Source organism: Nilaparvata lugens, chromosome 10 (assembly GCF_014356525.2).
Source record: "Nilaparvata lugens isolate BPH chromosome 10, ASM1435652v1, whole genome shotgun sequence".
Lineage (NCBI taxonomy): Eukaryota > Metazoa > Arthropoda > Insecta > Hemiptera > Delphacidae > Nilaparvata > Nilaparvata lugens.
Window position 1 is genome coordinate 4,554,791 of NC_052513.1, and position 14,663 is coordinate 4,569,453.

Genomic DNA, 14,663 nt, shown 5'->3' on the forward strand with positions numbered 1-14,663 from the left:
TACTGTATGGAAATACAGCAATAGACTGGCTTCCCCACACATCTGTGTAATCACCTGTCAGCTGATTTATGATGAATAATTCTATAGTCTGATTTTTACTCTAATATTGGCGTATGAAGGAGGCTCTTTTTTCCCTTTATATTATCCTTGAGATGCAAAATTTCCAAAAACCTTGTACCTATATACGTCGACGCGCGCAATTTAAAAAGGAACATTTCATGAAAATCTATTACCGCGTTTCGCCGTAAAAGCGCAACATATAAACATTTAAACATTAAGAGAAATGCCAAACCATCGACTTGAATCTTAGACCTCACTTCGCTCGGTCAACAAGTTGTATAATTGATTTAAAAATGTATTGAGAATATTAATAAATGTATCAACATTCTAATATATTTATGATAATAACAGAGGTCCGGTTTCGCAATAAATTAAAAAAAAGATTAAATGTTTCGAGAACCAATCAGAGAAGCCTTTGTATAAAAGAAGTCTCCTCTGAATTGTTCTCATAGTAGTTAATAATGGTTGAAATCTAACAGACTTTTGTGCAATCAGGCAAATGTTTCTGAACTTCCTAGCAAAATTCTAGGGTATTGTTCCTGCAGAGCAAAATCCACATGTTGGGAGCCTGGAGGATCAAACAATGTTACAGAGGGCAAAAGAGCAAAATCCACAGGGATAAGGCAATTGGACTGAGAATAAATGAATGTGATGGTTTCTTGATCCATTCCGAGCTGCTATGTATTAACACACTTCTTTCTATGTATTTAAACACAACATGCAGTCAAATATTAAGTAAATAATTAAAAACTTTTACTCACTGACTGAAGTACCGTAAAATGGGGTGAATAGCAACAGTTTTGTATGTTTCCATGTTAATAACTGAAGAATACTGATAGTTAAAAATGTTTCTATCATGATTAAAGTTTAATCTTGTGCTGTAGATTCAATATCAGCATCAATAATTGAGAAATAAAATATCAGTTATTAAAAAAACATGAAAAACATGCCTGTTGCTGTTCACCTGCCAGTTGGTGTGAATAGCAACACCGTATGTCTTACCTTGATAATATGCATTCTGTTGCTTTAAAACCATTTATGGGTGAATAGAAACAATATTTCGCTTTATAGAAATATTTATCTTTAATTATTTTGATTAATCTGATAAGATTGGTTCAATTTGTAATTAATAAAATAAGTTCGAATTAAATTTAAATGCAATAAAGGTGTAAAATGTTAGATTCAATTTCAATAAAAATTTGATTAAATGTAAAATGTTCATTCATAATAGGCTACCTAATACTAAACATGAAAAAAATGTTAATATGGGATAAGATGAAATAGAAAAAGTAAAATGTTCATTCATAATAATACTAAACATGAAAAAAAATCTTTATTATAAATAAATTTCTTTATTTTTAATTTTTTTATGATATTTATACAACACAGTATGGTCCAAATTAAATTTTTTCCCCACTTCTCTGTAGCTTTTGCCTTGCTCGATGTCTTTGATTGCAGCTAACATCACATTTTCATCATATTTTTTGCACAGTTTCGTTCCAGGAACAGGTTTATACACTCGGGGCATTTTAAAAACCCCAACTATCATAATTTGATTTTAAAATAACATAAATAAAATGTAAACAGTTGTCTAAATACTAAATGAAAGCAGACGGAATCGGTTGACAACATAACCTAAATTGGCACTGTTGTTCAAAAGCTGCTGTTGCTATTCACCCCATTCGACGATTCCAAAGAGGTTGTATCAGAGAAAAAAATATAATTAATTGTAGAATTGAGATATTTTCAAGATTAAAAAACGTGTTTTTGCGTAAAAAATGCAGTTTAAAAAGAAAAATTCCATTGATATTGATATTTCATACACTTTTTTGGTACATGTGAAGTTTTGGAGCATAAATTTTTTTATATAAAATCATAGTCACCTTGTTATTTTTTATTCCTTATGTTGGCCACTCTGGATAGCAAAACTTGTTTGAAAATAGCGCCAAGATACTAGAGTGACTTCTCAATATAAAAAGAACTGATATTAGATACGCATGTGCAAAAAGGAACGGATTGAAAGTTTTTCCCCAGTTTTGTTGCTATTCACCTGCCTGTTGCTATTCACCTCATCTTACGGTACTTTCGACCGTCTAGCGATCTTACAGACTTACGTAACTTAATTTGCACACAATTTTGAGTCCAAAAAAATGTATCTAGGCTACTAAAATTTCAAATTTATCAGATTGATCAATTTCCAAATACAAATCCAAACAAAAATATTCCTTCACAATTGCAAAAAATAATGAAATTTCACTCAAATCCACCACAATTATTATACTCATGTAAACATCAATAATTATTATTAATGAAAATTATATATTCGAATGAAAACTAACCAACTGCAAGCAATAATCTAGCAATACAAGAGAATATTGTATACGGTAGTTGACTTTTTGAATAATTGAAATTTTGACAAATTGAACACCAAAAGTTAACAGTACCGATAGGTTTGATAAAATATGACAGGTTATATGAATAACAAAGGTGATGAACAACAATGCAGAATTGAGCTGCGTTTACACCAAAGTTATTAACAAAATGTTAATAACTTGATTCTTATAGATTCTATTACATTGAATATAACCATGGCTTACTTTAGATAAATTAGATAGCTTACTTCTATCATCTATAGTAGGCTATGACATAACTTATCATACACATGATGAACATATTATGTGTTTGTCATCTCAAGTTCTGTTCAATCCAATAGAATCTATCCTATACTATTAAACGAGCAACTTCTGTTTATATATGTTTAGATGTTTGGTATTTCACCGGATCTCGAAAACGGCTCCAACGATTCTCACGAAATTCAGAACATACCTAGTATAGGTTTATAATATAAAGATTCGATTGCACTAGGTCTCATCCCTGGGAAAACTCGCTGAAGGACATTAAAAGGATAATTATTATTCATCCTTGGCAAAACAGCTGATAATAATTATTTCGTCGTCTGTTGGTGATGGAAGTGAGTGAGCGAGTTCATGTGAGTGGGACTGTGTCAAAATTATGAATCAGCTGTTAAACTTCATTCAATCAGGTACTTTGTGCCAGTTGCAAAAAAGCCGGGCTATTATCAATCCTGATTAATTCCAGTAGATCCATTTTTTTGAAATGGTCTCTAATTTGGTTCACGTAAAGTTAATCAGAATTAAAATTTAACCGGCTTTTGTGCAACTGGGCCTTTGTGAGGGAAATTTTTGCATTCCTCTGGGAATTAATCTCAATTTACTGTGATTAGATAGAACATTTCTGTATGAATGTTATTATAATTTTTTCTTTCGTAATAAATTTCTTATACTTTTGTACTCCAGAGCGAAGCTCGGTCCCCGATATTAAGGATTAAATTATTAACATTTTGTTAATAACTTTGGTATAAACGCAGCCTATGTGTACCGTACTCCAGATGACATAATACAATGAGTAAATAGAGGCTGAAGTTTCTCTCAAGAGGAATTGCAAACTTGGGATACACTAGGCAGTTTAGTGGGTAGGCATCCAATGTTGAAAATGGATGTTTGGCTATGCCAGGAACGAATAACAGTGTCAAATGTTTCCTATACCATTTTCCTAGTTATATTCATCTCTGTTTTAAATTATTTATAGTACATACTGATTGTAATGAAATTTCCAACACAAGAAAAAAGTATTATATCTTTCAGAGGTTATTTATTACAGATACTGTATTTCAACACAAAATTTATCACTTATAAATGATTAAAAAACAATACAAACATATAAAACAAGAAACTTGACTTTAACTCACACAGGTCTGTTGTAAAGTAATATTAAGTTGAACTGAGGCTTGTAATTACTATGATATTCTATAATACTCCCAGTATAACCCTTTTTAAAAACAATTTTTTCCCCATTATATGACTTCTGATGTTTCTATGCAATTGTTATGATATATCAGAGTTAAAATATCATTACCTGCTGTAACTTGATAAATGTAGCCTATCTACAATATCAGTGTTAAAATCACACTACACATCATAAATTAATCACATAATTATTATCAAATTATTATAGTGAACACCTTTGAAAAACACTCAATTTTGCTATTTAGGAAACAAAACAGATAGGGTATAACCAAGGTTAGTAGATTCCTATAAACTATCCTTGGGCAGTAATGGTAATTAAAAAATAAATATATTAAAATTCCCCAAAAAATTTATAATAAAATTATTTTATTCATAAGGAGGAATTATTTCTCTAAACAATCTTGAAAGAGAAGTGAGATTTTAACCTGCTTGATACATGTGTATTCTTAAATGTCAGGAAACGATTAGGAAATGGGTTTCCTAATCAGTGATATTATTCCAGAAGGTGTGCTAGTGGATATTTCACCATTCTTAGAAACACAAAAATTCACTACGCTACAGTTCGGGTAGGAAGGTCACTACTCCCTTAAGCTACACCAACACATCTTTCATCTTTCTTCTAATTTGTTCACAAGAATAAAGTCTGTAAAAACTCTTTATAATTGAATTGAGAATCTTTAAATAAGAATACAGGACGTTTTAGTTCACTCCTGATCTTAAAAATAAAATCTTAAATCTTGATTCTTAAAATCTTAAACATTGATCTTGAACTACAAAATTAGGTTACAGTATTTCATTATAAATTTAGGAGTCATTTTGCATGAATTCAAAACAAGTAAGTTATATTGGAAAAGTGTTTTGACAATATTTTTGGCTAGAGCTTATACATGATAATGGTGTTCTGTCCATATATGTAGATGTAAGTTACATTATTCTTTGAACCTGACAGAAATAATCAGCGGCAGAGGTATCAAAGATTAAGGTTCAAGTTCCACTTACCCTTAGATATTTTAATAATATCAATAGTATGTGCGAAACCCCTTTTTAGCAGAGATCAAAGTGCTTAGGTGTATTCTAGGTGCTTGATATATTATTCATGTATGTTAAATAATACTCAAGCAACTAGAATAACAATTGCACAAAATTACTAGAATACTGCTGATGGTATCAACTTTCAATAAAATGAGTGAACTCATTCATAGTCATAGTCATAGGCTCCTCGGAAATCAGGGTGTCTAAAAGTTTTCCCAGTAATACCCTGATCTTTCCAATAGGTGAGCATTTTCAAATAATCCTTCTTGTTAGCGAACTCTTCAGGGGTATTATTGACGACATTGCGTTCACTTGAACAACTTTTTGCCAAATACTCCTGCTCATTGTCGTACCCTGTTTCTAGTGCAGGAGTTTCAAATTCAATGTTTCTAGTAACGACTTTGAATTTTCCTGCAATTGAACAATTCTTTGCCAAGTACTCCTGATTGTTATCGTACTCTGTTTCTAGAGCAGGAGTTCCAACTTCCAAATTTCTAGCATTGACCATGTGTTTACCCACAATTGAAGAACTTTTTTTCAAATGCACCTTATTGTTATTTGACCCTGTTTCTGGGGCAGGAGTTCCAAGTTCCTGATTTCTAGTATCAACCATGTGTTTACCTGCAATTGAAGAACTTTTTTTCAAATGCACCTCAATGTTATTTGACTCCACCTCATTGTTATTTGACCCTATTTCTAAGACAGGTATTTCAAGTTCCAGATTTCTAGTATCGACCGTGAATTTGCCCACAATTGAAGAACTTTTTGTCAAATCTTTCTTATTGATATCATAACCTGTTCCTAGGGCAGGAGGTCCAAGTTCCAGGTTTCTAGTATGAACTGTGCGTTTACGCGTAATTGAACAACTTTTTGTCAAATGTTTCTTATTGATATCATATCCTGTTTCTAGGGCAGGACTTCCAAGCTCCAGATTTCTAGTATTGACTGTGCATTTACCCGCACTTGAACAACTTTTCGCCACTGAAGATGGCGATATTTTCTTTCTCTTGCGCTTTGGTTCCCCTCCTTCTTCCAAAATAGAACCATTGACAGCACACTTCTCCATCATTTCAGATACCAAGCTCATAGGTACATTAATTTTGTTTTCAAATGTCGAGCCCTGGCTTGGAATTCTCCCACCACTTCTCTGTAGAGCAGCAATACATGTCGGTATGGTAGAGTTTCTAATGACGGCTGGATCGAGGCCCGCATTTGGTTTGATGATTGGTACAATGGCATTTGGCCGCAGTGCCTCTATGAATGTGTATAACTCTTTGTGATTGCTGTGTTCACTGTAGGGCAATATGTTCAGTCCCATCTCTTGAAACTTGGCGATGTTCTCGTGATCCGCTGTTGTGTTGAAGAAAGGACTGAAAATCAGTACAATTGTTGGTCCTATTTTCGATTTCCTGTCAACAAGAACAAGAAATTGATCACCTTTAAAATAAATGTGAACAAATACATGCACAAAATCAAAAATAACTGTACAGATAATAAAAGTTTACAGAATACATCATATAGAATTATTGACAATAGCCTACACAAATAAGGTAGCCAATTTACTAGAGTAGGTGTAAAGTTATCAGTAATAGTAATAATAACAAACAAAAATGACTATACAACTCACATGCCCATTTACAATAGTAAAATATGTCTGTATTGCATGTTTGATAAATGGATGAAGATAAACATGAGATAGATGAAAAAATAAAATTCAAATCTCAATTCTTGGTAGGAATTGAAGAGAGACATAACCTCAAAAATATTTCCAAACTAAGTAAATTGAGTTTTTAGAATTCTATTTACAATTTTGCTATATTCACCTATTACTGTTTTTCTGAAGAAAGTATATTTTCTCTCGAAATACTGATGGATATGTAGATAACTTAATATCCTATTGAAACTTTGGGAAATTTGAACTTTGGAAATTACACTTCATAATTCTATTAGAGATCTTATACAATTTATTTCATCATCATGGGATGAAATCTTGATTATACATTCTCAATTAGGGAAAATCTAATCAGTTTTCATTACCTATGTTATCTTGGAAGAGAATCAATCACTTTTACTATGCGTTATCTAAATTTGGGAGAGGAGTAGCACAAGGTTACCTTATTTTTCCTCTCCCTATCATTTTGATAATGTACTTATTGTATAAATGAATGAATTAAGAAAGAACGTTTTTACTATTTCTAAATAAAATCAACTGTTGTTGTAATAACGCTTATATTCGGTGAATATTATTGCTATATTTACATGTGTAGTTTTTTGATGAGGATGATGTCAATATAAGCTCTAGGCTTGTGTCTGGGTAATGGAAAGGATGATGAGGAACCCACAGCTTAAGGTGGGAGAGCAGCATGACATGAAGTATCATGGAGGTGCATGACTATCAACTAATCTGAAATCTGAGCTATAAGATACCATTGCTTCCAAGGAACCAATCATTTTCCTAAATGTGCTTTCACCCTGACTATTAATTATATTGAATATTATATTTGTAAGCTACTTATGTTGTAATCATTTCAAGCTAATATTTGTAATTTTTATTTTTTACATTTTATTCACAATGCAAATGACACTAATGTAACAACATTGAAAGTTAAAATAATAAGATAGTCCTTGTGCTATTTTTCTTCCAAATTTATAGGTGACAACGTCCAAGATAAGGTTAGAATTTCACGTGTACAATTTTTATAAAATTTTGGTTAAAAAAAACACTAAAACTATAAATTTTGAATTTAGATGGCTTAAATTGATAAATTAATTAGAAATATTCCACTCAATTACCACTTTTAACGAATAATATTGAATTATTTAAGAAAATTTGGAACTATTCAAGAAACACAAACTCGTAAATTGTCGAATCTTTTCAGACATGAGTTGACTGAGACTAATGTATGTAATTCTTTAGTCAGAAAGATATTACTTTTAACATGAAGAGGGGAAACCAGTTTCCCCTTCCACAGTTTGTAGTATGGACAGAGTAATGGAGAGGAGTGCACAATTGGATACTTACACAAAAATAGGGAGAATACTGTTAGGTAATGGGAGTGATTAGAGAAGGAAAGAGTATTGGGCCTCTCTGCCTTCGAGTGAGAGCCGTGATAAACGTAATATCATAAATAAATGATATTTGTTAAACGTGTGCCGTGTTAAACGTGACATTTGCAAAATCATAAATGGTATCAAAAACTTGAAAGAAAAACGGCATCAAAAATATGCAAAACTTACAATTTATGCAAATCTTTCTCGCTCAAGAATTCGGTTTCTTTAGTTGTTATTCGGGCATCCTGAAGCGTGAAAATATTTGAAATTGCCATTCTCTTGGCAATCATCAAAAAATTGCTGGTGACTTGTATTTTCTCCTGTAAGGGAAACAAAATATAGGCTTAATATTCCAATCCGACAATTATTATATAATAATATTAATGAATAATTTGTTTCTACATTTTCAAGCAATATATAGATATTCTAAGCTGTGTGAACTGCAAATTATTTGATGTTGTCTATTGTTTTTTCAAGTTAAATGACAGTAAAATTTTATTCATAGTTCATAACTTTTCTACTTTAAATGAGCAAGTATAATTAGCAGCAAACAATCAACGGACATGAGATTATTTACTATGTGGATGTAAAAATTGTGCGTATGTAACTTGTATTTTCATATCGTTTACATAGTTTTCCATTATTGTACTCATGTAATTTTCAGTTTGACAACCGGTTTGATCGTGGTTCTAAATCATTATACAAATTTGGAAACCATATAAATATTATAATCATTTATAGATGTAAATAAATAATAGTTTTCCACCAATCGTAAATTTTCATTGATTTGAAAATTTTTTTTCTCTGTATAGCCTAAATATCCAAATTATTTTCAGATTATTCCCAATTTTGATAAAATAATGACACTCTGGAGCATACCAATTTTCTGCAAATACTTATGAATGTGCAGTGACATCATCCATACTGGTTAAAAATGTATTCAATGAGTTCATATTTGTTTTTAGTGCAAGAACATGATACATTACTTCTCCTATTTATTATTTATTCAAGCAAGAAATAGTTTTGTGATTCATGGATATATAGAGAGCATTGAATACAAGACTTACAAAATAATCAGAGTGTTAAGTTGGTAACAAAATGTTATGAAATATTTAATTATAATATCCACCTTCAACTCTTTTGCAATAGCCTTCAACAGTTCGTATTTTCCAAAATGCCCAATGCAAAGGACAATTTTATGGTCAGGATATGCTCTGAAATTCAAGAAAGCGATAAGTACACAGCCTAGTATTCATAAAAATAGTTCACCGTGAAAAAGCCAAGTTGAATAGAAAACTGAGTATACCATTGTAAAGGTCAGTGAATTTTATATAAATAATTTTTAGTCATTTGCACAACACAAATTATTATTGGAGAATAGACAGGCGGAATCCAAATTCATTCGTAAATTTAGATAAATAATAAAGTACAATAATCTACTTTACACATTTCAACATAATTTACAGTTGTGTATGAAAAAATTACTACCAGTATACTAAAAATAGTTATGTGAAAAAGATTAGATAAAGAAATGAAAAAAGATTTCATAAAATACTTTGGAGTATATGTAGAGCCACTGAAAATTACTTGAAAATTGTAAGGTTGAGAACACAAAGCTTAAAAACTTTCAATTTCGACACAAAAGTAAAAATTAAATATTACAGTGGTACAAATTTAGTTACCGTATACTTCAAACCATAAATCTTGTCTATAGTTATTGTTCTATAAGTTATTCGTGATAATAAGCATAATTTTATCGATATAGGAAGGATTGATTGAGTTAGTCTATAGTGACACGTAAGAATTTACCGCAAAAACTATCCATAGAAAACTAATCTACAAATACTCAAGTTATATATGTTTCTAGAAGCTATTTCCAAACGAAATTAATATTATATTTACTTACTTGAGCATCTGTACAGTATCTCTTATGACGTCTTCTTTTGGTGGAAAATAGCAATGCTCAGCGATAAATCGGTTGTCCACATTCAATATGTCCAGGCTCTGCAATAAATTCAAACAAAATTTACATTAATGGATTTTTTTAATTCAACAAGATTAAATCCAAATTGTAGTTGGATTGGGAATATAGACATATTATATACAGATTCATATGAATGGGAACCCTTCAATAAGTTAAAAACTAAAACTTTAATCGGCTGCCATTTTGAATAAAAGTATATTCATAGAACATTTTGTCATCTAATGTCATCTTTCTTGTTTTGTAAAGGCCTTTAAAATGATGAAGCACACAATGGGTGTTTACATTCAAAATAATCGACTTGTAACCCCTAAGTCACCCCCTTATGAGGGGTTGAGATTCAGTTGTACGTCAAAAGGTAGAATATTCCACCAATAACTTATCCTGAAAGTTACAGTAGTCTATTTATCTACAACAGTCTCCATCTTATTGAAGGGTTCCCATACATAATATGACTCACTCTGTATATTTACTTTATTGGATGAACTCGTAAATCTTCTTTATTGATAATGCATTACAATGTAAATTTTGCTGACTTGCAATGATTTTTATGCTACAGGTATCTTGCAAACATCAGAAAGTCATTAATATTGTGGCAAAGGTCATAAGGTTTTCCATCAAGGATTTCATAACTTTCACAGCTGATTGCGGACGTATAGTTTAATTCACAAGTGTCAGATTGGTGATCATCTAATAATATTAATATATTGTGCCAAATTAACATGGACATTTGTAGCTTCCAACAACAAATACAGAAATGATGATAATGTTCGAGTTATTTCAAGATTACCCGAATTCAATTCTACTAGTAGTTCTGTGAACAGTAGACCTCACGCAGTATTCTCATCCACAAGTACCTGATTGAAACTATAGACCTTATCAAAGACCTTAAATACATATAGACCCACAGTGCCTATGCCTTCCCAATGATAGCTCTTACTTGAAATTGAAGGCCGCCATTTGGGTATTTTAGCACGAGATATTATATCTATATATTTGTTATATTATAGATTACAAAGGCATTGGTACGTAATAATCTTATAGGTTGCCCCCTCAATGGCCGATTTCAATTCCAAGTACGACACTAGCGCTGCATGTGAGTCTATGCATCTTTAAGGTCTTTGGACCTTATGGAGATACAGCAATAGACTGGCTTCTCCACACATCTGTGTAATCACCTGTCAACATAATTTATTTAATTAAAACTACATTATATTATGATTGTCTACGAATTACAAATCATACTCCATCGAATTATTATAAGAACATCAAAGAAATCTCCACATCTTACAGATATTAAATTAATCATCGAGGAATTCAATCAATCAGTCAATAATGTTATTCAATTCAACACAAAATACATAAAGGAAACCAAAACACAAAAAATCACAATCAAAAATAAGTTTTTAATAAAATACAAAAACAGGCTTCATGGTTTGGTGTGCTGAGAAGAAAAAAGTAGGGAAAATACCTAGCCAACTATGGTTTCCCATGTAATAGGCAGGTAGAGGGTATAAAAGTAGGGAATGAAGGTTGAAGAGGAATGGAAAAGATGAAAAAATGGAGAAGATGGAAGGAAAAAAGAGAGAAAAAATGAGCAAAAATTGTATGAATTACCTACATTGATCAATATTGAAACTTGATCAATTTTCAAAGACAACATTTTTCCATCATAACTCTATCTGGAGACTATGGACGTGGAAGGGCATTCCCTGAACTAGGAATACAAATCGGTTATCGCTCATTTAAAATTCCAATTATATAAGATATTCCAAAATTTCATTTAACAACTCAACTGTTTCATGATTCGATAAGACTGATCAGACCTTGGTCTTGAGTTTTTTTTTTACTATAAAAACCCTAAATTATGAATTTAGATGTCAAAATCAATATTTATTATCAAGTGGGTCAGTGAAACTGATAAATAATTACTTAGGATGGCCACTAACTTATCGTTTAACATGTACGACTGTTCAGCCGAAAACCTGAACGTTAGTGACTGTCATTTCCGAGTTTCGATAAACTTGCGCAGTAGCTCAAAGTAAAGAACAACTTCTCTATGGCGGTTCCTTCTTCTGTGGTAGTAGTTAGTGGACCCTTGCAGGTCACTGTTTGCCTGTCAGTCTAAAACGTCCGATAAAACGTCACGTTAGTGACTGGTCGTAAGTTAAATATCTATAGTAGTAGTATTACAACCCCATTGTTATAGAATACAGCTGACTATGCATTGTCTTCTTTATGTTTCAATTAATTATTTTCAGTCAGTCTACTGCCAAACTTCACCGAGAGCACTTCTCTCTTTTTCGATGTATATTTTACAATTATGTGTTTGAAAATAAAGTTTTCTTTTTAAAAAGGTGTTTGGTTACCCCAGAACTATAACTGGCGCCCGAACTACCTTCCTTACGTTTTTTCGAGGTTGTTAAATGAACAACAAGTTTTTTTCGATTCGCGATCTTTAATTTCGACTTCGTGAAAAATCCGGAAAACCAGTGAGTGAGGTGAACCCTTCAAGACAAGTTCTCTGCGACCTTCGAAGTTCAACCTGGCAGACAACGAAGACTCCTTCCACAAATTTGAGACGGAAGTAAAACTACCATCAAGCTGTTATCACCATCACGCTGTAACCGTATCCAGCCTAGCAGTTAGTTCAACCCCACGCTGGCCACCGCAGGAGACGAGAGGACTCTACAGAGGGACCGAGATCTCGCCACCTTCAGGAGGATTCCTGCTGTCCTTATATCATCCGAAGGAGAAGACGACACCGACGCCGACGCCGACGCTGACGACAACCGGAACATCGCCCACCAACCTCAATCGACTGTGAGTAATTTCGTTATATCTCTTCCTCAACCAAACCCTACAATGCCTAATATCTCGAAACAAATTCCTCATGACATTCTTAAATTCATACCCCACTATGATGGTACTTGCTATAAGCTACCACATTTTATTAGTACTTGTAATGAACTACTAGTGTCCTATTGTAGTGCAAACATTGACGAAAAAACAGAAAATCACTGGCTCCTTTTCAGGGCAGCCGTAAGCCGTCTTTCAGGACCCGCAGAATCAGTTGTTTTTAATAACAATTGTACAACTGTAACCGAGCTGATAGCCGCTCTAAAAACAAACTTCGCTGACTACAGGTCCGTTCCAGACCTAATTGCGGAAATCACTTTCATGAAATCCTATTCAAATGAACACCCGATCGAATTCATTAATCGCCTGGATGAAAAACGCACAACTGTGTTGACTAAATATAAACTAGATGGTATCCAAGGTGAACTTTTGACAAATCTAATGCAGCAGTTGAACGCAACTCTCACTCGTACATTGATTCACAGAGTTCATCCAACTTTGGGCTCTCATTTGCAAATCCTGCAAATTCACGATCTTGACGATGCTAGACATAAGATTATTAATGATTGTAGTATTGTTCTAAGGAGCTTGAACTTCAAATCAACTATCAGTACTATCAATAAAATTGATTCAAGAGCTTTTAATCAAACGCCAATGCGATCAAACACATTCACTCATGCTTATCAAGCAAGCAACAGAGCTTTTTCTAACAACTTCTCGCAACCTCGAGTACCGAATTTCTTCCAACAGAATAATGGATCACAGCAAACATTCCCCCAGAACAGAAACTTTCAACAAAATTTTCCTCAAAATCAATTTGCTCAATTTCCTCACCAACCGAGGCCTGTGCAAATCAATCCTCAATTCAGACAACCACATAATAGTAAGTGGGATTCACAAAACACTGTCAGCATGCGCACAGTTCAAACTAATCCTTCTAATCGTTTCAAACTGAACTCAAAATCTCCGTTTGAAGTGCATCATTTGCAAGATGACTTGACAGATAACTCATCTAATCTTTTCGGAAACGGAATCCAAAACATGCATGATGACTTGACAGACAACTCATCTCATCCTTTCGGAAACGAAATCCAAAGCATGCAAAACCAGCTAACTTCACTTACTGAAGCATTCAACAACATGCAGGCTCATTTTTTAGGGGTAGGCCCAACACACTCAGCGGAAACACCCCCAAAAAATTTGAATTGAATATCATAAATAAGTCGCTCCCATATTTTGTCGACCACGCTAACCGTAAATGGATGGTTGACACTGGGTCGTCAAAGAACTATGTGAACCCCTCTATCATACCACCCAATGTGACCAGATATAAAGAAAAGTTCGTAGTAAAAACACCAGCCGGTGAAAGTGGTGGAAATGAATACATCTATATGAACTCAAATACTGTGTTTCCAGGAAGTTCACAAATCAAAATGTACGTGTATGACTTTTCAACAAGATACGATATCTTATTAGGTCACGAAACTTTGAAAGAACTCAAAGCCAATGTAAATTATACAAACAACACGTTAGATTATCGTACTATTTCGAAACCGTTGTTATCAGTGATTAACTCTCATGAACAAATTCAATTGAAACCAGGATTTAATGTTGTTACTGTACCAGTTAGGTCGATTCCTAATCTCAAGACAGGACTACTTAAAGCTGTTTCTCATGAAAGCTATTACGTTGAAGAAAGTATTGTTAGTATAGAAGAAAATAGATGTAAGTGCGTAGTGTATTCCAATGAGCTCATGACCATAAGCCCCGAGCCAATGGAGATAGAAGAATTAGAAACTATTTTTGACAATGATGAAATTGATAACTCAGATGTATCAAACAAATCGGATATT

The 14,663-nt window shown here is 32.8% G+C and overlaps 1 protein-coding gene across 1 annotated transcript; it reads right to left on the minus strand.

Annotated features, from left to right (window-relative positions):
- Positions 1 to 3,715: 3,715 nt before the first annotated feature.
- LOC111046706 lies at positions 3,716 to 9,975 on the minus strand. The gene is made up of 5 exons (XM_039436125.1): positions 9,877 to 9,975; positions 9,100 to 9,184; positions 8,157 to 8,290; positions 6,054 to 6,328; positions 3,716 to 6,011 (listed from the first exon to the last, which is right to left on the minus strand). Exons 1-5 carry the CDS (start codon positions 9,882 to 9,884, stop codon positions 5,080 to 5,082), a joined length of 1,434 nt encoding a protein of 477 aa, XP_039292059.1. The 5' UTR covers positions 9,885 to 9,975; the 3' UTR covers positions 3,716 to 5,079.
- Positions 9,976 to 14,663: the final 4,688 nt, after the last annotated feature.